Raw genomic sequence first — 17,999 nt, forward strand, 5'->3', positions numbered from 1 at the left:
GTTTCCGGAATGAATTATGCTCGTAATCCAAGGTTTTACTGTATACAAAAACATATACAATATAGTGCAAATTGATAGTGGGTTCACAATTGTGTGAAACAGTGAGTGTTGTTGAAATGAGGGACCAATGTCCAAACGTAACAAATCACAATATACACAACAAAATATATGGAATTGTGCGTTTTCAAAATTAGGACCAGTGGTGTCCAATGTGTTAACATCCACAATAACGTGAATTCACCACATGTATGGATGAGTGCACAGATGAACAAAGTAAAAAGTCCCATTTGATTTATAGTTGACTAAAATGTACTGGAGATTTTAGGTCGACTAAAATATGACTAAAACAATTCAGATGACTAAAACAATTCAGATGACTAAAATAAGACTAAAACGAAAAATAGCATTTTAGCCAAAAGACTACGACTAAAACTAAATCGAAATTTGCTGCCAAAATTAACACTGGATACAACATGATCCACAGTTGAGTCCTGGTTCACATTAGTGCAATGACAGACATCTGCACACTGCTCTGAAAAAAAAAAATCACACGCAATGTCTGTGCGATGCAAATTCAGCCATAAAGTTTGTATTGTTGAATTCGCATCCCATTCGGACACAACTCGCACAGGACCCTTTTTTGGGTCCGCAGCAGAAACTGATCTCATGGTGGTTCACCCCTTTGCGATCCGATTCATGTCCGAACTGACAGTTCGCACTGCAATATGCAAACTGATCTGGGGGTGTCGCTAACTTTGTATTGACACCCCCAGCAATTTGCATATGGCAGTGTGAACTGCCTGCGATTTGAATGCGATGAGGGAACCCGCAGTGGATTTGCAGGGTTCCCGCATCAATAAGACTGAACGGGCTCTGAGGAATGAGATTCTCGATCACTATTGTGTATGTATCCTGATAAGATCTTGTGCAGCAGTCAGAGATCCTCTAGTTACATTGTAACAAGTTCTCGGAATGATCTACAAGAATGCAGATCCCAGAAGAGAGTTCTTCACTCCCCATAACACAGCAAGGTCACAACCAAGGCTCTTATCACCAATGATAAGGATTATGCTACGCTAAGCACCGCTCAAGCAAAACAAGACTGAAAATAACTTTTTTTTTTTTTCTTTGCAACACACTTGGCCTTTCGAAAAATATGCGGAAGAGTTTTATATCTATTTCTTAACTTCTTATCACTGTTTTTAAACACAAGAAAAAAAAAATGTAATTGTAATGCTAACATTATGTACTGTCATTTGAACCAGCAGGGTGGCGCTTTAGGCAACTCTCGGTTTCTCTTCTCCTCCTGCTGGAAAAAAAAGCCTGAGGTTTACAGAGCTCAATAGTGCAAGCTGAAATTTACATTCACTGGGACACTTTAAAGCAGCGACTCCTCCCTCCTCCTACATGCCAAGAGAAACTGTGCCTGAAAGGAGGCAGCCTTTGGTCTCTCTTTAGAATAGCTGTAGTGCTCTGCCCCACTTTCATGTACTTTATATCTTGTATTGAACTGCATGAGGTTCTCAACAGCTCATTTTTCTGTAAATGCCCTGACATCTAGTGGCAGTTTTGCAACACTGAAAATTGTTTACTAATGTGATTTTGGCATCTTCCACTGTCCTCCCCTCCTGTTTAGTGCTAGTTGGTTAGTAGTCCTAGCTAGACCCTCCCCACCTCTATGTTTCCTTGGTCAGGGCTAGTTATACACAGACAGGGCTTAGAAAAGGCATTGTCTTTTTACACTTTGTTAGACTGGAAAAAAAATCATCTGTACTGCAATTAGCTGAAGTAAAACTGCATTGGATTTACCCTTTGTGCCTTTTTGTTGCCAGTCAGCAGGTGGGTCCTGGCAGACTGGGTCTAAGGAGGTATGTCAATGCATTAAGCGGCATTTGAAGAACACATGGAACTGGAGCGTATAAAATCTGGTGCAGCTCTGCATAGAAACTAATCAGCTTCCAGATTTTATTGTCAAAGCTTAATTGAACAAACTGAACTTAGAAGCTGATTGGCTACCATGCACAGCTTCACCAGATTCCGAGTGCTCTAGTTTCAGTAAATCTCCCCCATAGTGCTCTAGAACAGGGATTCCCAAACTACGGCCCTGCAGCTGTTGCAGAACTACATATCCCATGAGGCATTGTAAAACTCTGACATTCCCATACATGATGGGAATTGTAGTTCCTGAACAACTGCAGGGCTGTAGTTTGGGAATCCCTGCTCTAGAAAATACTCTCCCTTTTCCTCATCCCCATGACATAGGAGGGGGGGGGGAGTTCTGTAGTCCACAGATGCGAAGTGGGCAAAGCTAATAAGTACACCACAGCCCGAAGTTAGGAGTTTACTGGATGTCTGGCAGGATCAACAGGCATTTTTTTTCACTTAAAATAAAACACTATGATCAGACCGTGCCTTCTGTGTGCAAATGAGCCAAAATTAGGATATATTTGCTGCCTTGGAGCTCACAGGGAGAGCTTGGAGCCAACTTTAATATATATAACCCGTGTACATTATGGTAAAGGGTGTAGTCATGGATTTTTAGATACACTGCTATGTTTTTTGGAATGTTCCCATTTTATGGACTTGAGTGGAAAATGGCCTGCAACATATCCAAAATAAAGCATTCCGGACCTATTTTCCAACACAGCCTATTGGTGGGAACGGGTCCTATTGGACACAATGTAGTGTCTGAGGACATTTAGCCCACATTGTGGAATATATGGCCGTGAGCCGGTGAGAACAAACCCCGGAACATTTATATAAAAAAAAAAAAAAAAAAAAACCTTTTACGGTGGGAGCCTCTGTCAGGTTTTCATGGTCTGTATCTTTGCTGTGTCTGGTTTTCTCTCCTTATTACCATTGTCTTTAGCAAAGGTTCTCAACCCACAAGCCGTGGCCTTGCTGGTTACCTGTGACCTTCTTTCTCCTGGGCCTCCAACCAGCTAAAGATCTTCTAATCTGCCCCAGTGCCTCCAAGCTCCTGTAGTGCCCACCAACCTCCCAAAAAGACCTACAGTGCCCATCAACCTCCCATGGTGCCACCAAGCTCATGGAGAGCCCTCAGACCCCACAGTGCCCCCCAGCCTGCTGCAGAGTCTGCAGCCCGCCATAGTGTCCCCAACCTCCAAAAATGTCCCAAAGTACCTCCTTCCCCCAAACTGGGGTGCCCTCCAGTCTCCTACGATACCTTCTGGAGAGACCTAGTCCCGCCAAAGACCCCATCCCCCAAAGCTGTTCCTAGCCCCCTCCAGAAACCCAATTCTCTACATGCCCATCTAGTCTGCTGCAGAGTCCCTTAAGCACCTCCTGCAGAATTTGCAGGGATTACACGGCTTTGGCCCTTATGCCTCGTACACACACAACGATTATCGGCCGACCGATCGGCCGACTTTTGTCCAGTGTTGTTGTGTTGGTTGGAATGTGCCTAGACTGCACACAAATTTTCTCGGCCAACAAAAATCTACTTCAGAAGTGATGTCATGTGATGGTTTACTTTGTGTGTTTTTTCTTCTCTGAGCATGCCCAGTCTTGCTCATCAGATTTTTGTCCGCCGAAATCTGTACTGACTGATGGAAAATCGGCCGTTGTGGTGACGGCCAACAAAAATTTTATAGCCTGCACACCAGATTTTTTTCGGACGAAAAGTCGGAGTCGGTTGTCGGAAGCATCATACTAACAAGCCGAAAATCGGGCAATCGGACGTTGGCTGAAAATTCATGGCCAACCATCGACGCGTGTGTACGGGGCATTAGACATCTAGAAATTACTGGAGGGAACCTAGATCAGCATTTTCCCTGGAGTGGAGATATTTTATCCCTTCGAATACTTTTTATTTTGACTATTATAAAGACAAGTCTTAAGGCCTGATTTAAAATGGAGATTGCATGCCGCTATCCTGTCTCTACGAGACACCACAGTGTTTACTCTATAGGAGCCTACAACTCTTGCTCCTGCCACTGTCTCCTGTGAGACCAGGAAGCATAGGAGCGGTGCTGCAGCCAGATACAGACAGGCAGAGCTGGAGCGGAGAGAGGAGTCAGGTGAGTGTTTAGGGGCAAAGGCGCGGGGGCGGGGGGGCGTTTTTACCCTAATTTCAGAGAAGACATTAACGTAAAAAAAGTTGTCTTTGGAACCACTTCCCGCCAACCTGGCACATACATGCATCCTCTCTTCTCTGCAGGTGGGTTTTGAAGCATACCCTTTACAGTGCTGAGAGCAAGCTCCCAGCACAGCAACAAGTGGGGTGGGTTCCCGAAAACTCTTGATGCATACGTGCAAATCAGGAGCTTTCCAATCATGTGTCTGGCTAATCACATGATCGGAATGCCTGCCTCTGCCTCCTGCCATTTAGATCTTCTTAAAGTGCTGGTGTTCTAAAATTTTGTCGGACCCATGAAAATTCCGGACCTCGTCACTTCCGGTGACGCTACGTCATAACCCAGCTGGTGCGAGCCCCGGTGCGCATGCGCACAAGACATTTTCAAGGTCCGATTAAATTCTAAGACTTAGCGAACAGCTGACTGAGAGGAGGAGGGGCTGAGGTGGGACGCACACACCGCCGCGGGAAAATTTCACAACACATTGCAGAGCTGACTCAGAGGAGGCAGGAAGGAAGTGAAATATATATATATATATATATATAGCTGTATTTAGCATACTTAGAATAGAAGGAGCCGCTTTTAATGCATTCATTACGCACCTCCGTCCCGCCCCCTCTAAGTCAGCTCTATAGCTCCATATCGCCTCCCTGTAAGAACTCGATGACGCGGCGGTGTGACTCCGTCCCACCTCAGCTCTGCCTCCTCTCAGTCAGCTGTTCGCTAAGTCTTAAAATTTCATCGGACCTCGAAAATGTCTTGTGCGCATGCGCACCGGGGCTTGCACCAGCTGGGTTATGACGTATCGTCACCGGAAGTAACGAGGGTCCGGAATTTTCATGGGTCCGATTAAATTTTAGAACACCGGGAGGCAGCGTCAGGATGGGATTAAAGAAGCCACCAAAAATTTCCAAAGCAACCAGATTTCATAAATTTTTCTGAACATGGCAGGATGCATTTCATTGGTTTCAATGCCAATACAGACACTTCTAATGACTATCATGTTTTCAGAACAATATTCTCCGGTGTTCGGTTACCAAGCTGTATCTAAAACAAAACACCACAAGCCTTGGGATATGTAATAAAACCCGGTACTAACCGGTGATTAAATAAATTGCAGGTTGGTGTTTTTAGTAAATATTATCGAGTGGTGCCATGGTATCTTATTACAGAACTTCCCAGAATCCCGTTGTCATAGAGAACACCCATAATCAGGTCACATAACAAAAATAGAGAAGACGATTCAATGACAGGATACATCAGTACCGTGCACCAACGCACCAGATCTCTTATCCTAATGGATTTTCTATGATGCTGTAAGGACACCACTGGGATAGTAATTGCTCAGTTACACGATTGTAGATAAGACATCACTGTGATAAAATCCAGTGTACCTGCATGGTGTCACACAGATAGACCCGAGTCATCCAAACATCTAAACCAGCCTCTCTCAAACTTTTCAACACAGAGGAACTCCTGAAATAGAATTCTGGTCTCGGGAAACCACTGCTAAATTTTTTTTAGTAAAAATGAAAAATCTACAACTCATGACACACTAGTGTGGCAGTCAGTAGGAAGAATGCTCCTTAACCACTTAAGCCCCGGAAGATTTTACCCCCTTCCTGACCAGGGCCTATTTTGCGATTCGGCACTGCGTGACTTTAAACGGACAGTTGCGCGGTCGTGCGACGCTGTACCTAAACGAAATTGACATCCTTTTTTTTTCCACAAACAGAGCTTTCTTTTGGTGGTATTTGATCACCTGTGCGATTTTTTGATCATGCGCTGTAAACAAAAAAAAGCGTAAATTTTGCAAAAATAACAATATTTTTCAAATTTTTTTATATGAAATTCCCCAAAAAAATGTAAACATCAAAATGTTTTAACATTTTCGGCCAATTTGTTTTATGCTACATATATGTTTGGTTAAAAAAAAAAAAGCGTATTTTGATTAGTTTGCGCAAAAGTTATCGCGTTTACTAACAAAGGGAAAGATTTGTCATTTTTGGTGTTTTTTTTTTTTTTTTTTTTTTTTTAACGAGTAATGGCGGCGATCTGCGTTTTTTTTTGCGGTACTGCGACATTGCGGCGGACAGATCGGACCCTTGACTGACATTTGACACTTTTGAGGTTACCAGTGACATTACTACAGTAATCAGTGCTATACATATACACTGTTACTGACACTGGTAGTGAAGGGGTTAACTGTATTGGAGAGGGAGGGGTTAAGTGTGTCCTAGGGGCATGCTTCTAACTGTGATTGGACATAGCTACTGGTGTAAGAACAGAGATCAACGGTCCTACATAGTAGAACCGTCTGATCTCCATTCTTACACAGGGGAGAATGACAGGCGGCTTTGTTTACATCAGCCGCCTGCCTTTCTTCCGGTGTCTCGGAAGATCATGAGTGCCCGGCGGACATCGGGTCTGCCGGGCACATGCGCGGTGGGGGGGTCCGTGACCGCGCCTCCAGCTGCGTGCACTTGCCCCCTAGAAGCCTCACAGGCTAGCGACGTAGGCCTACGTCGCTTTGCCTGTGAGGGGCTGACCGCTGCAGTAAATAGTCGTGCAGCGGTCGGCAAGCCCCGTACACACGATCAGATTATCGAACGATCTGTCGTCCGTTTTTTGTGGCATGCTAGTCTGATGTGGAAAGTGAAGAGGTTATTTTCATACCAATTTTCCGGTACGACAGAATTCTACTTCCGATGTGATGTCATGTGTTGGATTGCTTTGTATGTGTTCTTTCATCTCTGAGCATGCCTAGTCTTGCTCTTAAGATTTTTTTCCGTCGAAATCTGTACTAATCAGACGAAAATCGGACGTTGTATTACGGACGACAAACATTATATAGCCTGCACATCAGGATTTTGTCAGCCGAAAAGTCGGAGTTGGCTGTGGAAAGCACCATACTAACAATCCGAAAATCGGCAGATCGGTCGTCGGACGAATTTTCCCAACAGATTTTCCTATCGTGTGTACGGGCCTTTACTCTTGTCATCATTGTGAAGAATTACCCCCTTACAGATCGCTAAAAGGAACAATGGTGTCATTGGAAAACTTATCCGAGAGGCAGAAATTGCCCATTGCTCAAGGAACCCTGGTTGAGAAACCCTGATCTAAACATAGGTGCATCTCAAAACATTTGGATATCATCAAAAAGTTAATTTATTTCAGTAATTCATTTCAATGAAGTGAAACTCATTATTTAGATTCATTACACACAGAGGGATATACAAACCACCCAGAAAGTATTCACAGTGCTTCACTTTTTCCACATTTTATCTTACAGCCCCGTTCCAAAATGAATTAAATTCATTATTTTCCTCAGAACTCTAGAAAAAATACCCCATAATAAAAATTGCGAAAGAAGTTTTTGAATTCTTTGCAAATTTATAAAAAAAAAAAAAACGAATGAATCACACATAAGTGTTTACAGCCTTTGCCACGACATTCAAAATTGAGCTCAGGTGCACCCTGTTTTCACCGATCCTCCTTGAGATGTTTCTACAACCTGATTGGAGTCCACCTGTGGCAAATTCAGTTGATTGGGCAGGATTTGGAAAGGCGTACACATTTATAAAAAAGTCCCACAGTAAACCATGCATGACAGAGCCCAAACCAAGTCATGAAGTCCAAGGAATTGTCTGTAGACCTCCGATACAGGATTGTATCAAGGCACAGATCTGGGGGAGGGTACAGAAAATGTTCTGCAGTATTGAAGGTCCCTATGAGCACAGTGGTCTCCATCATCTGTCAAATTGAAGAAGTTTGCAGCCACCAGGACTCTTCCTAGAGAAGGCCGCCCAGCCAAACTGAGCAATCAGGGGAGAAGGCCTTAAGCCTCGTACACATGCAACGAATTTCCGCCGACCGGTCCTCCGTCTTTTGTCCAGAGTGGTGTCTGTTGGTTGGAATGTGCTCTAGACTGCACACGAATTTTCCCGTACAACAGAATTCTACTTCAGAAGTGATGTCATGTGTTGGATTGCTTTCTATGTGTTCTTTCATCTCTGAGCATGCCTAGTCTTGCTCATAAGATTTTTCCCCATCGAAATCTGTACTAATGAGACGAAAATCGGACGTGTTTTGATGGTCAACAAAAATTTTATAGCCTGCACACCAGGATTTTTTCGGCCGAAAAGTCGGAGTCGGTTGTCGGAAGCACCATACTAACAAGCCGAAAATCGGCAGATCGGTCGTCGGATGAAAATTCCCGGCCAAATTTCTTCTCGTGTGTACGGGCCTTTAGTCAGGGAGGTGACCAAGAACCCGATGGTCACTCTGACAGAGCTCCAGCATTTCTATGTGGAGAGAGGAGAACCTTCCAGAAGAACAACCATCTCTGCAGCACTCCACCAATCAGACCTGTAAGGTAGAGTGGCCAGATGGAAGCCACTTTTCAGTAAAAGGCACATGACAGCTCGCCTGGAGTTTGCCAAAAGGCACCTGAAGGACTCTCAGACCATGAGAAACAAAATGATCTGGTATGATGAAACAAAGATTGAACTCTTTGGCCTGAATGGCAAGCGTCATGTCGGGAGAAAAGAGAAATTCCCCTGGGGGCGGGACTTTAATGGCAATTGACCATCCGAGTAATAAAAGTGTATGCACAAATGTAAAAACATGTAAATTTATTTAACATCTAGGTTGGCAATAACATAAAAAATTACATATAAAAATAAAAGAAAATACATGAAACATAACATGCGGTAAAAATGCGTTGCTGTCGAAACATACAAGGCGATGGCATAAGAAAATTTCCCAAAATTGGACCGGACGCGTTTCAGGTACAACCCTTTATCCGAAGGTCAATTGGGATACAATTCGCTCGTCGAGTTTCCAGATGAAAGCAATCGCATGCAAAAAGTCTGCCGCAGTCCAGAGAATCTGCAGCGCTAAATAAAAGCCAGGTGAAGGCGAAAAAGCCAAAGAGGAGGGGGAATAAGAAAGCCAGCAGCAAATAGACCTTGTCGTGTTGTAATATTTTTGGTGATTTCGTTATGTACAAGTCCTCTGTGACCAATCCCACGAGGATCCCAAAAGGGGCAAGTCGCGAAGTATAAGAAAAATATCTAAATAATAAGGGGAGGCCACGAGGAAAGGCGAAACTGTAGGCTGCTGTTAAATGTGTGCTCTTCCAGATAATGCAACAATATTGTTGATATGCTTTTGTGTCATCCTAGTTTGCGAGTATGAATTTGCACTTATAATAAAGCCATTTATTTGAGGTAATGCGCTAGGCCGCTGCGCCCTCTGTTTTTTTCTTGTTCCTAGTATATCCGGACATCCCCAGTCTTTGGGGGGCAGCAAGGCGAGTGCCATCCTGGTTGATTAGCATTAAAGCCCTGAGAGTCTCTTAGCGTGAGGCCCACCTTCAAACGCAGGAAAGTGGAGCGTTGGTTTGGAGTCAGCCAAGGTTCACACTGGGAACCACATGTGAATCACACAGTATTCCTGTGCGGTGCGATTTGAGTCCATTCATTTTTGATAGCTCAAATCGCACCGCAGCCACAACAAAGAAGGTGCCTACACTTTTTTTTTTTAGCCACGCTGGAAATTGGATTGCATGGGACCCATGCGATCCAGTTCAGACAAACAAACTGCGATTGCGACCTGATTTTGGGGTGTTGTTCACTTTTAATTGACGCACAGGATTCCCACACTGCATCAGTGTGAACCAGGGCTGAGAGGCTTCGAAGATCATTCACTGAAGGGTCCAGCGGGCTTCCTTCTAACCTGCTTCAAGAGAATTGTGCATTCCCATAGATTTGTATAGGAATGTAAAACATGCTTGTAGAGAACAAAAGCCTGTCCACACAGGTTGTGTCTGATCCATCAACCCACTGTTCAGGACATGGTACGCCGGCCATAAATGTATACATCGCCCAGGGTGGTCTTCTGTCAGTGCCGCTGGAAGGGTGTCATCCGCTGCACCAGAAGAAATGTGGCACCCAAAATACAAATATGTAAACTAACCGCTTTCGTAGAATTTTGCAACAAAATGATGTGTACTAGTGAGCGACCGATAATAGTTTTTTTTTTATTGCCAATACCGATATTTTGGTCATCACATATCGGCATCGCCCGATATTTTCGTACATTAAAAACTTTTTTTATTTATTTCTTTTTTTTTTTTTTTTTTACAGGTACTCTTGTGGAGGGATCTGGGGATCATTTTTTTAAATTTGTTGCCGAGTACCCGGAAGTGATGTCATGACATCACTTCGGGGTTTTTACATGGAGACCCGGTCAGAGCCAAATGCGGAGAGATGGACGCCGGTACCGGGGTGATGTCTCTAGCTGCAGGCATCACTCCGGTACAGCACTTTCCTGAAATATCTGCAATATCGGTAACCTCAGGGGCCGATTCCGTTATATCGGGGAAAGTGCATATTGGCATTGCCGATAATCGGTCGATCTCTAATGTGTACCATCCAAAATCTGCCACCACAGAGCCCTCCCCTGTCTAAATAAATCCAAACTGTATCATAACTGCTACTTGCATAGATGCACGTTGATCATTTAATACAAAACTGAACCTAAACAAAAATAGGCAGCTCATGAAATCTATACTGAAAGAGTCAGACATTTTTTTTTATCCTAATGCATTCTATGCGTTAAGATAAAAAGCCTTCTGTGTGCAGCAGCCCCCCAGCACCCTTAATACTTACCTGAGCCCCATCTCTGTCCAGGGATGTCCACAAGTCCCTCGGCCATATGGGACTCTCCTTCCTGATTTGCTGAGACACAGCAGCGGCCCCATTGGCTCCCGCTGCCCTCAATCTAAGTCAGTTAGCCAATCAGGAGAGGGACCGAACGGTAGCTCCATGTCTGAATGGATACAAGGAGCTGCAGCACGTTTTCCCGCCTAGCAAACTGCTTGCTGTGGGGGCACTCGACAGGAGGGAGGGGCTAGAAGCAGCGAAGAGTGACCCAAGAAGGAGAACCAGGGCTACTCTGTCCAAAACCAACTGCACAGAGGAGGCAAGTATAACTTTATAGACTTACTTATTACTTTAGACTTTACTTTACAGTCACTTAAACAAGTCTAAATTGCTCTCTGATTGGTTGAGGTGGCATCACACTCTCCACTTCGTCCAATCAGAGAAAGCTTTGCATTCATTCAGGAGATACAACATACTCTCTGAATGGTGTCAAACCTTAGAGGCGGACCTCCTGTGTTCACAATGGAGCAGGCCGGCCACCCAGCATGGAACCCAGAAGCACGTGGAGATGATGGGAGTAGTGGTGTCTAATTCAGTGATTTCCAGCTTTCAGGGGCATCGGCCCGGTATAGTCTATACTTCCTTACCAGCGACGAATCGGTTTGTCACTGGACTTCAGGGGGGGTTATACTAGGATAATGCCTGTCATCATTCCAGAACAGGTTTTTTTTTTTCTTTGTTTTTTTTTGTTTTTTTAGAGATGGTGGTTGGCTCTTTAGTAAAAGCAATCCCAGCAGCTAACTAGCCACTGGACTGCTTTTACAAGCAGCGGGAGGGGATGTCCCCCTCTCCTCCACCTTCCATGGCTTGCTGGGGCCCTCCCGCCACACCAGGGGACCTGAGCGACCAGTCAGTGCATCCACCGCCTAGTCAGACAGCGGAACTAAGCAGGGATCAGTTTTGATCAGCTTTCCGCTATGGTAATCCAGTAGCGATCACCTGCCATCACTTCTGGTTTATCCAGATGTCAATAGCGCCATTTAAAAAAAAAAATCAATAGCATTCAAAAGCACAGATCTTGGGGTTTTGAATGATTTAAAGGCAGAGGAGGCATTTATAGACCCCAAATCTCTCCATAAAGAGTACCTATCACATGCCTTTTGCTGTCACAATGATTACATTCCTTGTGACAGAAATAAAAGTAATAAGAAAAAAAAAAAAAAAAAGTAAAAAGTGTAAAAATTAGAAAAAAAAAATGTTTTTAAAGTAACCCCACCTCCCATTCTCGTGCGCAAAAGGTGACAACAGTGATTGTCCCACACGTGAGGTATCACCGCGAACGTCAAATCATAAACAGTAATTCTAGCACCAGACCTCCTCTGTACATCTAAAGTGACAAGCGCAAATATCACACCACATAAAAAATTTGCAATGACTGCCTCTAGGGCCTCTGCTTTAAAACAAATATATAATGCTTGTAGGTTGTAAGCAATTTTCTAGCAAAAAATACTGATTGTTACATGTAAACAAAAAATGCCAGAAAAGGCTTGGTCTTAAAGTAGTTAAAGATAGTTACACTGTTCCAAGCTGAACCAATGTAACAATGTATAAAATATCCATACCTGAATTCTTCTATTTAACATTTTAGCAAAGAAGTCTATTACCATTACCCATTGTGTATGATGGTCAGGGTGAACTCACACGGTAGAGAAATGTAGCGTACGCAGAGTATAGGCAATAGAGGGGACCAACACCAACCTCTCCTTCAGGGAATGCTCATTTACCTGGCTGTCCTAACCCGCTCAATTCAATACCTTTTAGTATGGCAGTATAACAAATCGACTGAAACCCATTCTACCGACTGTGATACACATTGAGCAGACAGGGTTTATAGCTGGAAGGGAGGCTAGAGAAAATTCCAACCGGATGATTCCATTGATCCACTGGGCGAACTCCCAACCCGACTGTCCCCCTTGTCTTCGATTGTCTACTAATGCCGAAAAGGCATTCAAAAGGGTAGACTGGACATATATTCGTGCGGTTTTGACTAGGCTGGGGCTGGGTCAGAATATGCTTCGGTGGATAAGAGTCCCTGTATAGTTCCCTGTCGGCCCGGGTAACGGTAAAAGGAGTTTTCTGATCCCTTCCCTATAAGGAATGGGACAAGGCAGGGGTGCCCCCTGTGCCTTCTCATCTTCGCCCTGACCCTCGAACCCCTGTTGAATAGGATTCGCCTGAGTCCTGACATAAAAGGTTTCAGGGTCGGTTCGAATGAGCACAAGTTATCTGCCTATGCGGACAATGTGCTGTTTTACCTTGTAGACCCACAGATCTCCCTTCATAAGATCATGGCTGAGTTGAGGAGGTTCCAATTATTGTCCAATTTTAAAATAAATTACAGTAAGTCGGAGATTCCCCCCCTTAAAGCGGAGTTCCGGGCACAGAAACCATTTTTCAACAAACATACCCCCGGGACAGTCAGTACATTCCACAATGGCTAGCCTCTGATCTGTCCCGGTTCGCACTTACCTTTTAGAAGAAATACTCACTTATAAAATTTCTTCCACAGCGTTGCCATCTCTGTTGTGGGCAGCTGAAGCCAGCGTGATCCTCTTCGGCGTCCTCTTCCGCATCTTCTTGTCCCAGAAAGCGCCTTCACCGGCCCCTCTCGTCACTTCCGGTGCGGCGCCGCATTCCTCCACAGCTTCTGGGCATGCCCAGAAGCTGTTTAGCGTCTCCCCGGAAGTGACGAGCGGGGCCAGTGCCGTCGCATTGATTCCTGGGAGCGATGATGTTCAGCGCCCAGGAATCATCGCAAGACAGGAAGTGACGGCGGAGCCGCGGCTCAGAGGGAGGAAGTTCACTGAGGTGAGTATTTTCAATCTACAAATACAAGGTGAGTGAAAAAAAAAAAAAAATGCCTAACTATCCAATTTCTTTTCAGGTGAAGGAGACCAAGCGGATGGGCACAAAAAAAAAAAAAAGGTTGTTTTTGTGCCCGGAACTCCGCTTTAATATTTCAGCTGGGCTTCGTACTCAATTACAGGCTTCCTTCCCCTTTGAGTGGTGTCGCTCTTCCCTGAGATACTTGGGCATTAACCTAACAATGCATGTTTCGCAACTATACTCTAGCAATTTCGCACCCCTGCTCCCCACAATCAGAGCAGGCCTTCAGAAATGGGACCGCACAACATTTCTTATTCCTAAAAGTTATTTGGGAGGGTAAAAACCCACGCATAGCACTGCGCACATTGCAGCGTTCTAAGGCGATGGGAGGCCTCAGGGTTCCTTCCTTTAAAAACACACAGAGGTGATCAAATACCAGCAAAAGGAAGCTCAGTTTGTGCGGGAAAAGGGACATCCATTTTATTTGGGTACAGTGTCAAATGACAGCGCAATTGTCAGTTAAATTAACACAGTGCGGTATCGTAAAAAATGGCTTGGTCATGAAGGGGGGGGGGGGGTAAATCTTCTGGAGGTGGTTAAAAAATGTTCCTGTTCAAACTTAACATACAAATTCAACTTAAGAACAAACCTACAGAACCGATCTTGTTTGTAACTCAGGGGCTGCCGGGAGTGTGTAGCAGACATTGGAGTTCAAACCAAAGCACTAAGTTCAGGTGATGCTGAAAAGTTCTGGTGAGCGGAGTGTCCAGCGGGAGGATGAAGGAGAAAGTTCATTCCCTGCACTGCTGATCTTCCCTGTAGCCTCTCTCCCTAGTAGTGTACAAACTATGCTGACCTCCCCCCCCCCCCCCCCCCGCTCACCGATTTACATATTCTTCAAAGGACCAATTATTCTATTTCTATTGTCCCAACTGACATTGTCAGGTGTCCTAGAGGGTTTTGCTCTGAGTCCTCATGAGTTGTATCTACACCTCTGAGTACACCGAGTGACAGTGTCCAGCAGTTACACAGAAAGCAGTATGGCCAGCACAGAGAAGTGCCAGTATGAACCGTAGAAGAAACTGCATCGTCTACCCACAATCCCTGCCAATTACACCCTTCATCTTCTCTACTGGGTCATGGCCACAGTACAGCTAGGTACTGCAACTGGGGGCCCATACACACCAATCACCCTTCTTTCTGTACCCAACTGGGAACTGCCACTGGGAGCCCAAACACACCAATCACCCTTCATCCTGTACCCAACTGGGCACTGCCACTGGGGTCCCATACACACAAATCACCCGTCATCCTGTACCCAACTGGGCACTGCCACTGGGGTCCCATACATTCAAATCACTCTTCATCCTGTACCCAACTTAGCACTGCCACTGGGAGCCCATACACACCAATCACCCTTCTTCCTGTACCCAACTTGGCACTGCCACTGGGAGCCCATACACACCAATCACCCTTCTTCCTGTATCCAACTTGGCACTGCCACTGGGAGCCCATACACACCAATCACCCTTCTTCCTGTATCCAACTTGGCACTGCCACTGGGAGCCCATACACACAAATCACCCTTCATCCTGTACCCAACTGGGCAATGCCACTAAGGTCCCATACATTCCAATCACCCTTCTTCCTGTACCCAACTTGGCACTGCTGCTGGGGGTCCATACATTCAAATCACCCTTCATCCTGTACCCAACTTGGCACTGCCACTGGGAGCCCATACATTCAAATCACCCTTCATCCTGTACCCAACTTGGCACTGCCACTGGGAGCCCATACACACCAATCACCCTTCATCCTGTACCCAACTGGGCACTGCCACTGGGGTCCCATACATTCAAATCACCCTTCATCCTGTACCCAACTTGGCACTGCCACTGGGAGCCCATACACACCAATCACCCTTCTTCCTGTACCCAACTTGGCACTGCCACTGGGAGCCCATACACACAAATCAACCTTCATCCTGTACCCAACTGGGCGCTGACACTGGGGTCCCATACATTCCAATCACCCTTCTTCCTGTACCCAACTGGGCACTGCTGCTGGGGGTCCCATACATTCCAATCACCCTTCGTACTGTACCCAACTGGACACTGCCAGCCGGAGCCCATACATACCAATCACCCTTATTCCTGTACCCAACTAGGCACTGCCACTGGGAGCTCATACACACCAATCACCCTTCATCCTGTACCCAACTGGGCACTACCACTGGGGTCCTATACATTCCAATCACCCTTCTTCCTGTACCAAACTGGGCATTGCTGCTGGGGTCCAATACATTCCAATCACCCTTCGTACTGTACCCAACTGGGCATTGCCACCAGGAGCCCATACATACCAATCACCCTTATTCCTGTACCCAACTGGGCAATGCCACTGGGAGCTCATACACACCAATCACCCTTCTTCCTTTACCCCACTGGGGGCTCATACACACCAATCACCCTTCTTCCTGTACCCAACTGGGCACTGCCACTGGGGGCTCATACATACCAATCACCCTTCCACCTGAACCCAACTGGGCACTGCCACTGGGAGACTATACACACCAATCACCCTTCTTTCTAAACCCAACAGGGCACCGCCACTGAGAGATCATACACACCAATCCCCCTTCATCCTGTACCCAACTGGGCATCACCACTGGGGGCTCACACATACCAATCACCCTTACTCCTGAACCCAACTGGGCACTGCCACTGGGGACCCATACATATCAATCATCCTTCTTTCTGGACCCAACTGGGCATCACCACTGGGAGCCCATATACCAATCACCCTTTTTCCGGTACCCAACTGGGTACTGCCAATGGGGGCCCATACATACAATCACTCTTCATCCTGTACCCAACTGGGCACTGCCACTGGGAGCCCATGCATACCAATCACCCTTCTTCCTGTACCAGACAGGGCACTGCCACTTGGAGCCCATACATATGAATCACCCTTCTTCCTGTACCAGACTGGGCAATGCCACTGGGAGCCCATACATACCAACCACCCTTCCTCCACTACCCAACTGGGGACTGCCAATGGGAGCCCATACACACCAATCACCCTTCTACCTGTACCGAACTGGGCACTGCCACTGGGAGCTCATATATACCAATCACCCTTCTTCCTGTACCCAACTTGGCACTGCCCATTGGGAACCCATACACACCAATCACCCTTCATCCTGTACCCAACTGGGCACTGCCACTGGGGTCCCATACATAGCAATCACCCTTCTTCCTGTACCCATCTGGGCACTACCACTGGGGTCCCATACACACCAATCATCCTTCTTCCTGGACCTGTTGGGAGGACTGGCTGGAGTGAGCAGAGCCCAGGAAGGAGAGTGTCTGGCAGAGACAGGTGGGTATAAAGGGCAGACAGTACACTGACAATAATCAGCAGAGGGGAGTGATTGGTTGGGGAGGAGGGGGTGACAGCCGGCACAGAGTGCAGGTGACCAGCAGGGGACAGAAGAGAGGTGACTGGTACTTGGGGTGGGCACACAGGGCAGAGAAGAGGTGATTGATATAGGCTTATAGTGGGCACACAGGGCAGACATAAGAAAGGTGATTGGTACACAGGGTGGGTACACAGGGCAGAGGAGACTGGTATAGGCTTATAATGGGCACACAGGGCAGAGGGGAGGTGACTGGTACACAGGGTGGGCACAGAGGACATTGGGGTACAGCGGGGGGAGTAGTATGATAGCAGACCCCCAGTAATCTCCTGTCTCCCCCCACCCCCGGACCCGCCCGCTCACTCACTGACCTCCGGGGTGAGATAGGACACGAAGGACGGCTGTTTGGGGGACTTGGCCGCCCCTCCGGCTCCCAGCCCCAGCATGACCCGATGTAGCCGCTCTGCTCTCTGCCCGGCGCTCCCTCTACAGCGGATACAGCAGCCACGCCCACTCGCACCGCCATTGGCTGTCACTAGTCTACAACCTGAGAGGCGTGGACCACATTCTCTCCACCTCTCTGCATGATGTCCCGTATGCAGCAAGCGGTGATTGGACGATCATCCTGCCAATCTGCAGTGATTGTTTGTATCCTCCACAGTCAGGATGTAACTCCTGATTGGCTGAGATGTTTCTGATTGCAGTGGGCGGTGCCTGGGAGTGTCAGGAGTTTCGCTAATGTCAAAGCACTGTCCAATCACTGCGCTGAACTGGGTACATTGTAGACAGTGGGTGGGCGGGATCAAGAAGTGATCACAGAGGGCATGGACACAGTGACAACATAACATCTTCCATGCGGATACAATACATTGTACAAATGTGTTACATCATGACATACAATGCACCCAGCACTGAGACACCTACATAGAG

At 46.3% G+C, this 17,999-nt stretch overlaps 1 protein-coding gene across 1 annotated transcript in view; it reads right to left on the reverse strand.

The window, feature by feature from the left end:
• MTMR12 (myotubularin related protein 12) overlaps positions 1-17,595 on the reverse strand; it is a 139,216-nt gene extending 121,621 nt beyond the window's left edge. Inside the window, exon 1 of the mRNA XM_082251843.1 lies at positions 17,441-17,595. Within this exon, the coding sequence (XP_082107969.1) occupies positions 17,441-17,515 (75 nt within the window). The 5' untranslated portion in view covers positions 17,516-17,595. The remainder of the gene's footprint in view (positions 1-17,440) is intronic.
• Positions 17,596-17,999: the final 404 nt, after the last annotated feature.

Source organism: Pelophylax lessonae (assembly GCF_965119305.1).
Source record: "Pelophylax lessonae genome assembly, chromosome: 1".
Taxonomy (NCBI): Eukaryota; Metazoa; Chordata; class Amphibia; order Anura; family Ranidae; genus Pelophylax; species Pelophylax lessonae.